The sequence below is a fragment of the Callorhinus ursinus genome, unplaced genomic scaffold (genome assembly GCF_003265705.2).
Source record: "Callorhinus ursinus isolate GAN/ISIS: 27379988/994484 unplaced genomic scaffold, GSC_fseal_2.0 scaffold5, whole genome shotgun sequence".
NCBI classification, from domain to species: Eukaryota; Metazoa; Chordata; class Mammalia; order Carnivora; family Otariidae; genus Callorhinus; species Callorhinus ursinus.
In genome coordinates this window covers 47,065,599-47,083,029 of record NW_027397067.1, presented here as the reverse complement: position 1 = coordinate 47,083,029, position 17,431 = coordinate 47,065,599, and the positions used below count along the sequence as shown (strand labels likewise).

General features: G+C 41.0%; 1 protein-coding gene across 1 annotated transcript in view; it reads left to right on the top strand.

Moving 5' to 3' along the window:
- The first annotated feature begins 2,911 nt into the window (after nucleotides 1–2,911).
- YWHAZ (tyrosine 3-monooxygenase/tryptophan 5-monooxygenase activation protein zeta) overlaps nucleotides 2,912–17,431 on the top strand; it is a 32,557-nt gene continuing 18,037 nt past the window's right edge. The window contains exons 1-2 of the mRNA XM_025870919.2: nucleotides 2,912–3,365; nucleotides 6,256–6,560. Coding sequence (XP_025726704.1) covers nucleotides 6,267–6,560 — 294 coding nt within the window. The 5' untranslated portion in view covers nucleotides 2,912–3,365; nucleotides 6,256–6,266. The remainder of the gene's footprint in view (nucleotides 3,366–6,255; nucleotides 6,561–17,431) is intronic.

Below are 17,431 nucleotides of genomic sequence, written 5' to 3'. Positions count from 1 at the left end.
GCCCAACTTGAGGCTCAATCTCAGGACCCTGAGATCACGACCTGAGCCAAAACCAAGAATCAGACACTTAACCAACTGTACCACCCTGGCGCCCCTATATCTCACTTTTTAAAGACATCTTAAATATATCGTTCATTTTATCTTCATAACCCTTTGAACAGTAGAGACATCAGATATGTCCACTTATTAATGAATAATAATAGTTCACTTTGTACAAGGAATGGTGCTAAGCAATATATATATGATTATAATTACTTCTCTTATAATTATGTAAGATGTATCTTACATAATTATAAGTACTTATATAAGATACTTACATCTTATATATTACATATATATAAAACTTCATTTAATCCTCAACACCACTTAACAAGTTAAGTGTTTTTATTACCAGTATTTTATTGATGTGGCAATTAAGGCATAGAAAGTTGAGTAAATTGACTGAGGCAACAAAGTTGAGCAGTGACGAAAATAAAACAGGTCAGGCTACATGAAATTCTCCCAGTAATTTTCCCGAGTTCAAGTTCATAGGTCCTCTTTATTTTTTGTTTTGCCATTATCCTTGCCATATATATTCCTATTCCTCAAAATACTTATCACTTGGGCTTTCATGACTTTCTCTATTCTTGCTTCCCTGCAACTGCATTACACCTTTATTCCATGAGCTCAAATTCCTTGATTTGAGTTTGTAAACCTAATAATTCCTGTTGTTTCATACACACATGCCTTGCTATTTAAAACATGAGGTAAACACCTAATTTAGCTGTTTCCTAAAGTAAATCCACAATTTATTGATGCAGAGAAATCCCTAAACTCCCTCTAAAACAAAAGGGTATTATTCTATCTAGACACAAGGTTGAGATTAAAGAAACATCAATTTACATTTTAAGTAAGATTTAACTTAATATATTTTTTTAGTTTTATTTATTTAAGTAATCGCTACACCCCATGTGGAGCTCAAACTCATGACCCTGAGATGAAGAGTTGCAGGTTTTTCCGACTGAGCCAGCAGGGACACCTAACTTAGTATCTTCTGTCAAATTTCTGGTGCCATGCCTAGCACAAAACCAAAGACAACTTAAAAATGGGGAGGGGGTTGAAATATTAATATTTTAAATGAATCACTCTCTAAAAGACTTTACTTGGGAGTCAAAAGAACGATGACTTTAATATCTCAGAAATAAAACCCCGATCAATTTGTTCATCAAGTTTAGTACGAATCTGTTCTGATGCGGAAGGTTGGGAAAAAATAAAATATCCTGAAACTGAACTGGTCGCTGGAAAACTCTCTTCCTGGTTTATACTTTACTATCCAAATGCCAGCTGGAACCTCAGGCAAAATGTAATTTGTCGACCGGTTTGTGGCAGAAACACTGTATCCAACATTCAGAACAGACAAGGTGCTGGAAGAGTGAGGACAGATTTTATGTGTCTGCTACGGATAAATTCAATCCTCTGCACATCTTGAGGCTGAACTCTTTTGTGAGGCTCCTTTGTCAGCTGTGCCTTAAGGCAGGCCCCCTAGTAGGTGCTCAATAAAGGTATGTTGGGGGCGGGGAAGAGACAAACCAAGAAACATACTCTTGACTACAAAGAACAACAAACTGATGGTTACCATAGCGGAGGTAGGTGGGAGATGGGGGAAATAGGGAATGGGCATTAAAGAGTATACTTATCAGGATGAGGGGAAAATGATTTTAAAAAAGGCTATGTTGGAAAACTCAATAAGGCCAAAATGGAGTTTGCAAAGGGGTAGTAAGGGAGAGTTCTGAGTTCTCATTGCTAACTATAAACTCTAGATTACTTTTGCATCTGGTTTTGCAGGTCATCCCAGCACTAGTCTTTTCTTAGCTCTAACATTTAAAGGGAGAAGAGGCAGAGGCATTTTACACTGTTCATGTATCTCTTTAAACTTCCTTAAGTTGACTGGGTGGAGGCTCTACCGTTTTAGGCTGGCCGGTTTGTATGGCACCTGCAATTTCCGCTCTTCTCTTTCCCCCTCTTCCTGGCTCCAGGTCCTTGCTCCACTGCCAGCTGGGTCAACGGGGGCCCTGGGAACTACCACGTCCCTCAAACCTTGCTTCAGGAGAAAGCAGGTAGTGATCTTTATATTTTAAAATCACTGCAACATGAAGTCTTCCAGTGGACGCTTTATTTGGATAGAAAAATCTAATCTACGAGAAACGAGTCGGTACGGGCCAACCTCTGTTCTTTGCCTCTCTTCATGCTAAGGCCTCCACGATCACCCGAACCCTCCATCTAAGAAGGCTGCCGTTTCCCCGCGGGAGCTATAGGCGGCCTCACCTCCCACCAGCTCCGCCGCACCCGACCCACCTCACCCCCACTTCGCGCCCCCATTGTCCCCTCGCAGCTGTCACTGCGCACAGATCCCGGGTCCCCTATTGGAAAACTTCCCCGTCACTCAGCCCATACTCCGGGGCCCGATTCCTCACTCTCTATTCCGAGCCTTAAAAGGTCTAAGGCCGCTTTCCGCGAGCCAGCAGGTAAAAGCCGCGGCGGAAGGGAGGAAGGGAGGGGCCGTGCGCTCAGGTTGACCCCGCCTGGCGACCGGGTGCCGCGGGCTGGGGGGTTAGCGCGCCACACCGCCCCTCCCCGACCGTCTGACCGCGCCCTCCCCCGCCACCCCCAAATACTGATCACAATGCCAGAGCGGCGGAGCCACTCGCGTAATCCAGCCCCGGGACGACCCAGGAGGCAGTTACCACCGCGAAGCACGGAGGGCGGGGCGGGCCTGAGCGCGGGGAGGGGTTGGGGGGGGATGTGAAAGGTCCCGGATGTTGCTGAACCGGAGCCCCTTCTAGAGGGAGTGACTGGCGCAGGCGCAGAAGGGCCGCACGGAAAGCTAAGGTGGGGGTGGGGAGGAATTTCCTTGCTGGTTTGGAGGAAGAGTGAGCCTGTGGAGGTTACGGGCGATTCGAGAAGGCGAGGTAGGAAGGCAGTGGTGGGAAGGAAAAAGGAAGGAGCTTCCTGCCCAGGCTCACTCTCCCAACAGCAGAGAAGTTGGAAGCTGAGCGGGGCGGGGAGGAGCGTTGGTAGCGGGGTAAGTGGTACGCTCCTCCGCTCGCCCTCTAGCGCGGGCGGGCAGGACGCGCGCGCTAGGGAGCGGCGGTTGCACTGGGCCCCCAGGGCTGTGGGCACCAATCAACGGTTGCCATAGCAGCGTTTGACGTCATCGTGCGTGTGGTGCCCCTGCTGTCGGGGCTGGTGATTGGAGGAAACCCCGTGTCTGCGGAGCCGCTGTAGCCTGTGAGCAGCGAGATCCACGGACAGAGTCTCAGCCTCGCCGCTGCCGCCCAGAGACTGCTGAGCCCCCGTCCGTCCGCCGCCACCCACTCCGGACACAGGTAAGGGACCCGGCCGCCGCCGCCTAGTCTCACTCCTTCCTTTCCCAGACCAAGTATCCGAAAGCGTGGGGGCCGTCTCCGCTCCACAGCCCCTCCGCCCCGCTCGCCCGGCGGTAGCGGCGCTGGGCTGAGGCGGAGTCTCCTCGGGCGGCGGCTTCTTTTCCGCTGGGTTCGGGCGGGCGGCTCGCGGCCGCCTCGGGCTACTTGCTTCCGGATCGACGCCTTGGCCCCGATAAGCGCCCGTTCCCGGACCCCGTCCCCGGGGTGGAAAGGGCGCCCACACGCGGGGTCCCCGGGGAGCCGCCCGGTCGCCGGCTCCCGGGGGTGGCCGAGGCTCCCTTGGGCGCGATCCGTTCCCACCCGCGCCCCTTCCTCCTCGCCGCCCCGCTCCCGCCCGAGATTAATGACTCGGCGGCTGCGGGCATTGCAGTGGCGCAGGTGAGGCCGCCCCCTCCCCTCGCCGCCCTCCCCTCCCCCTGCCTCTCCCGCCCGCTCCTCGGCGCAGCCTCCGCGCCCCGCGCTGCGGCGACGGCACCCAGCCCTCCCCCACCCGGGCGGCGGCGCGGCAGCAGGGCTGGGCCTGGGGACCGGGCCGCGAGCCGAGGCCGGCCCGGAGGCGCCCGCCAGGTACTCTAGGGCGAGGCCTCGTTTCTGGCACGAGGGGGAACCGGCTCTGGGTTGGGGCTGGCCCGGGACCTGGGGCTGAATTTCCTGGGTTCCTCAGTGGGGTGGGGGATGGGGCTGCGGTGAGGTTTTTTTTGTTTTTGTTCCCCCTCAGGGTGAGTGGGGGGGGGGCTCCGAGCCCAGGTGGGGATAAAGAAGAGAATGGGGAAGGCGGTGGGCCGGCGTCTGGCTCGCCTGCCCGGTGGGCTTGAACGGCAGGGTCCCCGTGCTGGCTTTTTAGACGCTGTTCTCCTCTCGGGGCGGCTGAGGCTGAGCGTAACAGCCGGCGGTGGCCCAGCTCGCCTGGGTGTGGCTCTTGCCCCCTCCCCCACCTGCTGCAGCTGTCGGGTCCTTATAGACTAAATGAGCACCAGCGGTGTCCGGTGGCGGAGGAGACGCGGGTGGGAGAGTGGGGTGTGTCCGCCGCCCGGCCGGTCGTGGTTCCGCTTCTGCGGGCGGCGCTGGCGTCTCTGCCCCCCGGGCGGGCGGGCGGGCGGCTCCCCCCCTTCCCCCGGCTCGGGCGGGGGCGCGCTGCTCCTCCCTCTCGCTCTGGTGGGGGAATTAGCACTCAGCAGTAGGTTGGGCTCCTTGACACAGATCCGCCATGACAAAGAGGGAGAATCGGGGACTTGGGCGGAGCCAAGGAGGGGTGGTTGCGGATAGCGCGCACGGAAGGATTTGCACTTTAGAGTCAAGGTCTGTCCGTGTTCGTTTGACCTCAGTCGACGTCTTAACTTTGGTTAAGGGTTAAAATGGGTGCGGCGAGTCCTCTCCGCAATACAGAGGCGAGGCCTTGGGAGTACTACTCTGTGAGAAATGCACTTCCCCTTGTACCCGAGGGGTTGGGGAGAGAAACCTTTGTACTGGTTTTTGATAATTTTTCGTTAGAAGCAGCATTAACCTGAGAGCGTTTTGAGTTCCTAAGGGAAAAATTAGTAATTTCAGGGGTGTGTTTGTGTGGGGGGGTATGAGATCATAAATTTTAAATAGTTTTGCATTGACATGGTATACCTCACAAATAAGCTAGCCGATTACTTCTTTACCCTGTTCGATTTTGCTTTAAAAAAAAGGTATTATGGGATTTCCCTGGGAAGGTAAAGGATGTGATACTGGGGAGTCAGTTCGTATAGTGACAGTGGCTCTTCTGTTCACCTTTTAATAGTGCACTTCAGGCTATTTATCTTTAAAATCACTTATTCTGTGGGATCAGTGTATGGCTTAGTATCTTTCTGTGCTGTTTTAGCACCTTTCAAGAGGATATCTTTAAGGAAAATAATGGGTAAATTAAAAGGTCTAGGGAGCTTTGAAAGAATTAGGTGAGAAGTTATCGTAAAGGCAGCTTGAGTGACAATTAAATTTTGACTACTAGAAACACTGTAATTTTATATTTAAACTGGAGCAATGACATAGAAAACACCACACTAGAAGCACTTAATATACACATTTTAGTGCTCATGTATGATGGTAAGTTGTAGGACTCATGGATGTATTTTTTAAGCATGTATGCATATAACAAGGTACAGGTAATGAGGCTTTAGGATCTGTTAGCGATTGTGGGTGCTTGTTTTATATTCAGAATGCCTTAAATCAAGCAATTTGGCCTATTCTCCCAGAAAATTGCCATGCTCTGATCAGCTGGCAATTGGGGTGGGGGTAATACCAATAAAATATAAACTTAAACACTTCTGACAAGAATAGTAGGTATTATTAAAGTAAAAAGACATGAGTTACATTAAACTGACCTGAATCATGATTCTGTGGAAGTACGGTAGAGGTTGTAATGTTGTTCGTCGACAGTGCTTTCACTAAAAAAACAAAAAAACACAACTGCTTAATTTTGGATTACTTACGGTACTGAAAATTGGAATTGAGATTTTGGCCAAGTAAGGTAAGGGTTGGATTTTAAGGTAGCCTCTTTACCAAATGTGCTTTGGCTTTATGTGAAATTAGGATCTTCTGAACAAAGAGGGTGTAATGCAATTTTAGTTTTGCTTCTCATTTGCATTATATTTATGGCTTTAAATTTGTCCCCTGAATGCTGAGTATGCCATCTCCCTTTTTTTTTCCTATTCTGGTCATCCTTTTGTGAGGCTGCATTAAATTCCTCATATAAAGACTCTTCCGTAGGCATTAAAGTTTGAAGTGTTCGTATAACTTATTTACAAAAGGTATAATTTGAGTCTTTATTTTGATGGAAAAATCTAAATGCTACTTTTTTTCCCTGCAGAACATCCAGTCATGGATAAAAATGAGCTGGTGCAGAAGGCCAAACTGGCCGAGCAGGCTGAGCGATATGATGACATGGCAGCCTGCATGAAGTCTGTAACTGAGCAAGGAGCTGAATTATCCAATGAGGAGAGGAATCTTCTCTCAGTTGCTTATAAAAATGTTGTAGGAGCCCGTAGGTCATCTTGGAGGGTCGTCTCAAGTATTGAGCAAAAGACGGAAGGTGCTGAGAAAAAACAGCAGATGGCTCGAGAATACAGAGAGAAAATTGAGACCGAGCTAAGAGATATCTGCAATGATGTACTGGTGAGAATCATTCTGACTAGCTTCATTATAATATAGGGCTCCTATAATGAATGTCAAGTGTTACTTTCAACTTTTTCTGTCTTTGGTTTTTCTTTTTCTTTAAAAAATTGAATGTTCTAAATTTTGAAGTCTTCAGGGTGTCATTCTAAAAGGTATTAAAACAGTTGTAGGTAAATTGGTATAAAATAAATGCAGTACTGATTATCAGGTCAGGTAGACTAAAAAAGACCAGTGTATTTTGTGCTAATTGAAAAAATAAACTATTATCATTTCAGTTATGGTTAAGGTATTTGTAACAGTTAATAGAGCTCATTTTCTTAACTGTACATCTGCGGATACAGGAATTTTACATACCTTGTTTTATGTAAGAGATGTAGTAGGAGACTCATTGTAGACATAATATCCTTCCCTGGGTTAGCCACTAAAATGTAATGAATCAGCTATACAGAAAACTGTGGCTTCAGAGTTGCTTTTTGCCTCTTCCTGCATTTAAGTATTAGAAGTCAACTTTGAACATGGACCATCACAATAAAAGATTATGAATAACTCATACTTGATTTTTCTAGGTTCAATCAAGAAGTATTTTAAGAATTTAGTACATACTGTCGTTGAAGCACTCCTCTAAAAAGCTTAAAAGAATTGAACATTGCATTTTAGCTAATTTTAATCAACCTTCTTACAAATGATAGCTTTCTCATTCAGAAAAGTTTAAATCTTAGGATAAATTGGTTAGGAGATCCAGTCATTTAGCATATAACATATACATTAATACTTTTCCTTTTTAATGAACCAGGAGTGATTTTACTAAATGATTACCTACAGGACTTGGGTCTCACTCAGTAGGACGGGGCACTTACATAGAGAGAGAGTATCCCAGTTTCTCTGGACAGGTTACTGGTTCTGGGACTCAGAAATCCAGGTGCACACTTAACTTGAAACTTGTTCATGCAAGGGGTACTCTAATGAGCAACATAGGATTATTTCTGTTGTTTTAGGCTTAGGGCTTTTGTTAAAGTTGTGTTGGTATTAAGATTCCTTTACACAAGTTTTTAATTACTAATGGGATAGTTTAAGTCCTAAATTATTCTCAAATGATATTTTCTTTAGGCTGTATTTCAAAGAACAGTATTTTTTATCTTAACATGGGCTCACAAAGTTTTCTCATGTAGTGTCTGTCTTGGGTGGGGTTTTGGGGTTTTGTTTTGTTTTTGTTTTGTTTTGTTTTTTCTTTTAAATCTTTACATTAATAGGAGTCATTTATTTCTAAGTGGGAAAGGAAATCTGTTTTTATTAAGGCTAAATAACATGTTTATCTTGTGATTTGCTAGGGTAATAATACTTAAAATTCGAAAATACGTCTTTCTATAATAAAACGTGTTGGGTTTTTTTCTCCCTTGCTCTCTATGCGGACTAATACCTGTGTAGATGTTACTGAATTTTGTTTGTGCTGGTGTTTTTCCTCCAACTATTACACCTGATAATTTTTATTTTGGTTTCAAAGAATTGTTGAGTTATAACTTAAGACAAAAGCCAATCTTAGGAATAAAAGGGGATGTAGAAACATTTATTCTTTACTAACAAGCTTCTTTGCTATTCCAGGTAGGTATTTGCATGTTTTTCCTACACAAAGTATAAAAGCTCCTGTCAATGCGAGGATTTTTCTAGGAAAAGACTATAGCAGTTTTAACTTTGCTTCCCTTTGGTTTCCTTATCAAAAAAAAAAAAAATACTGCATATGATCAGTGGATGGTAATAACTAGATTAATCTCTTCATAGCTTCTTTGTTGATATGATTATTAAGGGGATTTGATATTAGTGACTCGATGTTCTCCTTCAGAATAGTACTGGCCTCTCAGTCTAGATGAAATTTCCACCTTGAGAGTGTAGATAAATGAAAGTATAATTGCTTTCCCATACCAAAGCTAAACACATTTTTGCTTCCAGCCTTGGTCTTTTAGTGATCTAAAAGGAGATCTTTTAGCTCTGTTAGTGATCTTTGCATAGTTCATGCTTCCTAACATATAGTATCTGCTCAAGTATTTGCTGAGTAAATGAACAAAAAGGCTTCTTCAGAAAAGAGGATAATAGAACTAGGTCAGAGGCACTGCTAATTTTCCAAGGCCTTTTCTGTTTCATCTTGGGAAAATTTGGTATTTACATATACTGTGGTTCTTTTTCAAGTCGACCCATCATCTTTTTTCAAACAGGTCATGTTGGCTGGAAACATCTTGCATAAAATTCCTTTTCCCTCTTTGAGTAAAATGGGTAAAATAGAGCAGAACTGACATTTCTCCTAGAGAAAAAACTTTTTGATGTATTTGATGATTAGGGAAAGTTTGCCTTAATTATATTCTAAGGTCTTACATGGTAAAAAAATATCACAATCTTTATTCTAGTTTTTTTCTGAACTTTGACTCCCCTCCCCACCCCCCCCCGTTTGAGAAAAATAAGCAGGTAATCCCTTTTCAGAATTAATGTTACTGATCAGTTGCATCAGTAATGGAACAGACTTCATTGTTCTCTTGAGCACCTGCATCATACTGGCCAAGGCCTCTTCCCATAAAAAGGAGCTAAGTTTTTCTGAAGAGCTCTTTGGTCTTTTATTAAATGGTTACTGCCATTCTGGTATAAGCGTTTATCAAGTGTTTAATTAATACCATTTATTAAACAGAGAAAGGGTAGTCTTGTTACTTTGTGTAAGAGTTATAGAGCATTATTGTGGAAAATGGTCACAGGCATGTTCTTCACAACATGGACTTCTCTTTTCGCAAGAGAACTTGGGGTTCTTCCTTGTGTTGTTAATTTGAAGTTTGCAGCATGTGAACTAATGCAATCTGCCTTTCCTGCCAGGTCTTAGACCAGAAGTTCTCTTGGTAGTAGGGTAAGGACTCAACACTAGTGATTTCTACTACCTCCTCTGCATAAATCCACAAGAAGCAGCCAAAAACTGGATAGTTTTGTCTTGAACATGAAATGACAAAATACATACTAGAAAACATAATTCCAGTTCAAAGAAGAATGTAGTGGTGTGAAAAGAACACCACATTTTGAGTCATACCAGCTTTTTACCACCTAATACTTACAAGGCCTAAGGAAATCAGTCAGTTCCTCTGAGAAAACTGAGTTCAATTAAATGACAGTAATGTCTACCCCATAGGATTGTTACAGAGAATGAAAATCAGGCGTCTCTTAACTCTAGAGTCCAGGAATGGGATTTAAAAGATCCAGGAAGCCTTAAAAACTGTATTTTTGTGGGGCAGAGGGTCCATTTTGACTAGTAAATTTTCCAGAGTTTCATTAAAACATCTGAAAGCCACCGGTATAAGACAAAAAACAGCTTATAGGAGGTGAAGCAGTAAAATCTTGAATGTAGCATCTGTAACAGTTGGCAACAGTAGTTGAATAATAGTAATAGTTACTCAGTTAACTTAAGTTCCATTTTATTATGCTCCACATTTTTATTTGCCTCAGGCAGTTTTAAGATGTGATTGCTGGGCACTGGTTTTTATCTGTAGACTACAGAACTGCCATTAAGCAGGAACAAGCTAGGAAACCAGGTAGCTTTGGGGGCTTTGCTGATCTGAATATATTATGTGCCTTGTGCTTTAAAAACCACTATATGGAATTGTAAGCTGACAACCACTAGGCAGCTTATTTATTGGAATAAGGGCTTCTTAAAAGAATTCTGCAGTATTATACTCATCTTTACTACTTAATATATTTACATGTTTTTTCAAATGGCTTTTGGTATGTTTGAAAATAGAAAGACCTTCTGTTGCAAAGGAGATACAGTCTCTTCCAGGGAGGAATACATTGGACAGACTCTTGATAATAAAATTCATTATTTTTGGAGAGTTGTCATAAGCAGTAAGTATTGCACCTGGTGAGGTATTTTATACAGTTGGAAAGTCTGAGGTGTGTGATGTGAAAATGAAAGGAAATAAAGGAATGATAATAGAAAGGCAGGTGGTTGCTCTTTGGTGGAAAGGGGAAGAATAACCAATTTAAGAGCAACAGGCTACCCATCCTTTTTCAGTGTAGCAGTACTTCACTAAGAATGCCTTTCTACCTGTTCTAGTAAAAGATGGAGATGCTTAGTTTTAGTGGTGAGCTGTGAAGATGATGATTAGTGTGTTAAAAGTGAACTAAGAGGAAAAGTTTAAAGGATTCAGAATTGGAATTAGAGTGAAAAACCTGAGTTAAAATCTCAAGAATAGGAAGTACAGGCACACTTACAATGATTCAACACTTAATCTACCCAAGAAAAAGGAAGAAATTGTATGCGGCCCCCACAGAGGCATTTTGAATTAGAAAGGTGGAAAATAAGCTCCCTTTGAGTTATAATAGCTCACCAAGAGTAATTTTGCTTTTCATTTGTTCTTTTAAGAACACTCAGCTTTACTAGTAAAGAAATCCTAGTGGTAACACCTCATTAGTGGTACAATAGAAGCATCCTAATTGGTTAACTGAAAAGTTGTTTATATGATCATACTTGTTTTAAACATTTGTTTTAAATTAAAATACAGATGTATATGTTCATTTGTCCATTTTTAATGTGAGGCAAAGGCCTTTTCAAATAATTTGCTAACTACCCCTATCAATGATGTATCCTTTATAAAATACAGTTTGAGTCTGCATAGTAGAGTGAGAATTTAAATGTTTGGTAAGCAATCAGTTCACAGTCCCTCTAGAAATGTGTAATTTTTTCTAATCTTTTAGTTGTCCAACCCACGCTATTTTTCTGTATGTAACTCCCTTTAAAAACTAGTTGTTTCCTCACCCCCCCCCAAAAAAGTGCTCTTCCAAAGCACTCCATTTAGTTTTCATAGTAACATATCTTCTCACACTTGTGTATCCTAACATTTAAATAACATAACATTTTAAGTAATTATAGCCAGTATAGTGGCATGGTTTTGGAAACAAATATCAGACTATTAGTCGGATACCTTAACAAATATCAATAACTGCTGATAGAAGCTGAGGGGGAGTCCAGAGAGTAGCTGAAAAGTCTATCCTCAAGCATTTAGTCTAATTCATGGGCATTGTCGGGTTTGCTTACCTAGAAGTGAAGAATATAGTATAATCTAGGTTATCACTTAAGTGAAATTTGGTTAATTCAGCACTTAAGGGTTTGCAGAAGAGTTGTTGCATTCTAGATCATTCTATTAGAACATTCGGTGGGGGGAACATTGCTTCCTTTAAAAGGCTTTTTCAATAATTTTACAAGAGATGAGACTAGGAGAGATGGGTACTGGCTAGATTATACTATACTATTATACATACCTGGTATAATGTTATAAACTAAGGAGTGGGGGACATCAGAGGCCATGGAAAAACTTAAGGCCCTGGAAAGTGACACCAAATTTTGCCTCTTAGAAGGTAGATTGGTAGAAATGCAAAAAAATAGTTGTTTTTATAAGGAAAATCAGCTTTTATAATTTTATAAATTTTTTGAAGATTTGATCTGATTCTTTGGACTCATTTTCTTCTAATATCAGAGTAGATTCTCAGTGCCCATATAATGGATATATAGTTAACCATTGTTTATACATTAATCCTTTTTTTATGCTTGGGGCTTTAACCTATGAAAGACTTAGGGGTTTTTTCCCCCCCATAAATATAGTATCTTTTCATATCTGGTAAGTGGTTCTAGCATATAAAGGGAGCCCTGTATGTGAAATAGTTTTGCCTTTATAATACTGAGTTAAATTTTACTGGGCTATTGAGATTAATTTGACTATACATTTTTGATCCCAAAGTAAGTGATCTTTGGCACATTCATAGTGAAGAATGTATATGTATATGCATATGAGAAATTCTCTTAAAAAGTTAAAATTATAGGGGCGCCTGGGTGGTTCAGTCGTTAAGCGTCTGCCTTCGGCTCAGGTCATAATTCCTGGTCCTGGGATCAAGCCCCGCATCAGGCTCCCTGCTCCGCGGGAAGCCTGCTTCTCCCTCTCCCACTCCCCCTGCTTGTGTTCCCTCTCTCACTGTGTCTCTCTCTGTCAAATAAATAAATAAATAAAATCTTTAAAAAAAAAAAAAGTTAAAATTATAGATGTTTTGATGTCAGCCACATTAAAAAAAACTTGTCCATTGAAATTATAATACGTGTTAGAATTTTTTTTTCCCCCTAGAATTTCTAAGATCCCTATTGTGATTTCATCCTGGTTCTTGTAGTTTCATTAGCATGATGGTTTTACATTGAGAATAAACAGTGCTCTTTAGGGGATTTGGAATTGCTCTAAGTTTCAATATACCAAAAGCCAGAGTTCGTCTTTCTTTCGAAGTTACCTCTCCTTTCTGTGGACTTAATTTTGGCAGTTCTGTGCTGCATACAGCTCTTATTATTTCTGTAAAGCACTGATTCCCTTCTGTCCTTCTGTTCGATCTTTGCCAAAATCCTGTACATAGAGCCTATGGCTCTAGTTTGGTCTTACCACTGTCCCTGATACAAGCCATTGCTGATTCCCATCTTTATGGCCTGAGCGTTTCTGCTTCATTACTCTGCTTTAGAATTTACTTTAGTCTTGTTTTTGTTTTTGCTTTTTCTAACTTCAGAGGATTGGCTCCATTCCTTCATTCTCCTTGAAAACAGAATGGACGGTTGATGCTTGTGGTATTTAATTTGATAGTAAGCATATCAGTATTTTTTAAGTAGCACAGATTTTAATTTGGCTTGGGAGGAATGGAGTGTTTAGCCACCATATATATCAGCAGTTTCCAGGGTATTAGGCATATTGCTGTGCTACAGGTCATTCTTCGTTCTTTTCTGAATGAAAAACTTCTATCTGCAAAAATGTACCAGTTGTCATTTGTCATTGATTTAGTTGTGCATTTTCTGGTAAGGTAATGTGACATAAGTAGTAATGTGGTATAGAATAGTCTTTTTCTTTTTCTTTTTCTTTTTTTTTTTTTAAGATTTTATTTATATGACAGAGCACAAGCAGGGGGAGCTGCAGACAGAGGGACCAATGAGGGGCTCACTCCCAGGACCCTGGGATCATGACCTGAGCTAAAGGCAGACATTTAACCAACTGAGCCACCCAGGCGCTCTGTAGAAGAGTCCTATATCTTGTCAGAGTTCACTTTTGTTTTCTGTTGGCTTATTTATTTACTGCTACAGTGTGGCTCTTAAGGCAACAAAGCATGGATGTATAGCTGATTTGGTATCAGTATGATCCTGTGATATGGACGTGCACATTTGTTTACACTCATAGATTACTAAAAGGTTTCAACATCTAAACTTTTGTGACTTTTCTTTTGATAGAATTTGTTATGAGCATTCTTCCCTTCTCCCCCAAATAAAGATAGGCTTACAGCGGTGTTAGCCACAGGTAGGATGGCAAGAATGTGAGGACAGTCTGTCAAATGTTAATATGTAGAGTTAAATAGACCAAAATAAGACTTTGTTCAGTGGGTTGACCTGTATGCCTGTTCATTTTTTTAAAATGTAGGAAAGACCCTATTGCATTTAATTTTCAAGGAGTGCCCAGTTTTGTTGTATTGGGATTTCATTTACTTGAATTGTTTAATGAGTAGTTAAAAATGTTTTTTAGTGGAGGTTAATTCCTATCTTGAAAACAAGTTTTGGGATCTAAGAGGGTTTTTTGTTTGTTTCTTTGTTTTTAATTAGTATTACCAAGGAACCCAGTCAGAGTTGAGTGTGTCTCATTTTGATTAATTACAAATGCTTTTCTGAGAAAAACCTATTTGTTGATCCAAGACTCATGAATTGTCTGCTCATTATTTTTTTGCTTCTTAAAACATACAACAAACACCATTGCCCAGAGTTTAGGAAGCCGTAGACATACTTGGACCACATTTAACCCAGGTACATTTGGTGAAATCCTACCCCAAATGCATTACTTTTAAAATGCGATTCTGTGAAAATGACAGTTGAGGGCAGTATTATATATAGGCAGGCTGTAGTATACTTAGAACAAATTCTCAATTCAATAATTTGAGTACTTTACTACTGTGTTTGGAAGATGTTCAGAAATAGACATCCTAAAGTGATGGTGTTCTTTGCTATGAGTAATGACTTTTCCCTCCAGTTTCTCCTTTGGTTGTTTTCATCTGATAGAGAGGGGCTTTTCGTCAGACTTAATTAGATCCCAGGGATAAGACTTGAAGAATAAACTTGTGTAATTTTTCTAAAAATAAAGGAAACTAAAATGTGTACTACCTTTAAAGGGTTGATAGACTACTCTAGCACAGGCTATGCAAACTTTTGGGGTTTGAAATTTTTACTCATTTTATGACTTTGGGCAAGTTATTCCATCTCTGTGACTCTGTTTCCACATCTTCAAAATGGGAATGGTGATAGTATCTACCTTGAGGATGTTTTGAGAATTACTGAGTTAACACACACCCGTGGTGATATTAAAGGTAAGCAAATATACTGCTTACCTTTTTTTGTACCTCTGATATCACTTCAGTGTGACTTGATTTATTAATTCTGATGTTAAATGTAAGAATTTTAATTGCGTAAATTTCGTATATTTAATATTTATTTTATAAGCTCCCTGTGTTATTGAAAAATACATATAATACATATTTATAAAAATATATATAGATATAATAAATATGAAAAGTCCCTGCTCTTAAAAAATCTTGACAACTTAGGGAGGTGGGCCCATACCCAAATAATACAACAGAAAGACTTCCATGTTTGGTTAACTATGAAAGAGCTGGTCTTCACCTTTTTTAAAAAAGCAACTGATAAAATCTAGTCCCACTGGGGAGTTTATAATAATATAATACAGTGTGCATGTGCAAATTAAAAAACACTATAAAAAATGAGGTGTTTTAAACAAAAAGTGTTTTGTGGTGGAAATACTGAGAAATGGGGCCTTGGTTCGTGGTCAGCCCTGGTCAAGGTTGATGCCAACTATAAAAAGGGTTCTGCGTCAGGGGAGGAGGAGGAAAGCCACCCAAGCATGTTAGAACAGTTTTAACAGTTATCAGTTGGTGCTCTATAAATTCTTTTTGGTACCTTCTACCATTTACCATTTTATCATTAGGAGCTACATTTTGAATATGAGGTAAAACATTGATTATCCTGGGATTATTTTGTCTAGTATTAAGAATCCAAAGGCAGACATTGTCTGAACCTGATTTAATTTAGCAGTTTTTCATCCCATTTATTTTGAGTCCTTTCACCGAGGTGATTTTTTATTTATTTTTATTTATTTATTTTTTAAGATTTTATTTGACAGGGAGAGGGAACACAAGCAGGGGGAGCAGGAGAGGGAGAAGCAGGCTTCCTGCTGAGCAGGAAGCCCGATGCTGGGGGGGGGGTCCTCGGGACCCTGGGACCATGACCTGAGCTGAAGGCAGACGCTTAACGACTGAGCCACCCAGGCGCCCCACCGAGGTGATTTTTTAAAGACATACATACAAAATGTTTTAGAACACTGGGCTTTTTATCAGCTTTAAGTTTTCCGCAGGTATCTTTTGATTCATTTTGGGGAAAATTTAAGGAGCAACTACTCTAGCTTTCAGCAGGAATTAGGATGAAATTTTAGGCTGGCTTTAACATTTCCTTAAACACCAGGGCTAATATATCTTGGTTTTCTCACATTCGGTTGTTGATTTTTTAGAAGTTAAATGGTGAAGATTTGCCATTTATTTATTAATGGAAAGTACATTCAGCTAAGTGATTGGTTAACACTCCTCTGTGATCCCATCCTTGAAGTTAAGCGGCTCTGTCTTTTCATACTATATGACCTCATTCATAGGACACCTAAAATTTTACTCTTGTAGGTTTACTCTTGTAGGCCAACATTGCATAGAAAGATGAGTTTAGGGTGCCTGGGTGGCTCAGTTGGTTAAGCGACTGCCTTCGGCTCAGGTCATGATCCTGGAGTGCCAGGATCCAGTCCCGCGTCGGGCTCCCTGCTCAGTGGAGAGCCTGCTTCTCCCTCTCCCTCTGCCTGCCTCTCTGCCTACTTGTGCTCTCTCTCTCTATCTCTGTCAAATAAATAAATAAAATCTTTAAAACAAATTTAAAAAAAAAGATGAGTTTAAGTCAAAATGTCTGCAAATTAATTCTTGGCATGGCCTGATTCATTAGCATTTCTGGTGGAGCATTTTTCTAATTGGTTGGTTGGAAGCAACTAAATGAAGTTGCAGTTGAAAGAGGCCATTCCAGCCACAAGGGGGAGCAAGAGGCTAATTTCCAAGTCAGTGGGCCCCAGTTGCCACAAAAAGCCTGCTTGCTTTTTAGAATTTTAGATTTAGGAATGATAAAAGGCTCAGTCGCTCTGCAGAATAAAGTGAAAGTTCTGAGAAAATTCTTTACACAAGGGAATTGTGCAAGACTAGAAATTTGAACTTATACAATGTGCTGTAAAATTGGATTTCCTATTGAGGTTATTAAAAATGACTTGGAGATGTTACAAGTTTTGTAACTAAATAATAAAATAAATTGGGAGTTGACTCATTGAATTTTAGGTTTGAAGCAGCATCCATCCTAGATTTTTTATTTTCACAGATAAACTGAAGCTCAGAGGTTTAATGATTTATGTTAGGTCATACCATAAACATAACACTTTGTCCCTTATTATATGACCTTAGTTGTAGATTGAGACATGTTTACTTTGCTATAAATGCATGAGTTTTTAGGAGGGATTGAGGATTATTGGAATAACTGGATGAAATTACCACTTTAATTTCATTAAAAACAGTGGCTTCAGTTTTAGACTGTATTTTAGGATTCTATAGTTAAATGAAAATGAGAATCTCATTTGTGAAAACCTTTGTCCCTCAATTTCCTGCCCCCCTTTCTCTTTTAACGACTGGCATTTTTCATACATGATTTGTATGAAAGTAGAATATCTGTATCCTGACTTCTCTTCATTTGTTTT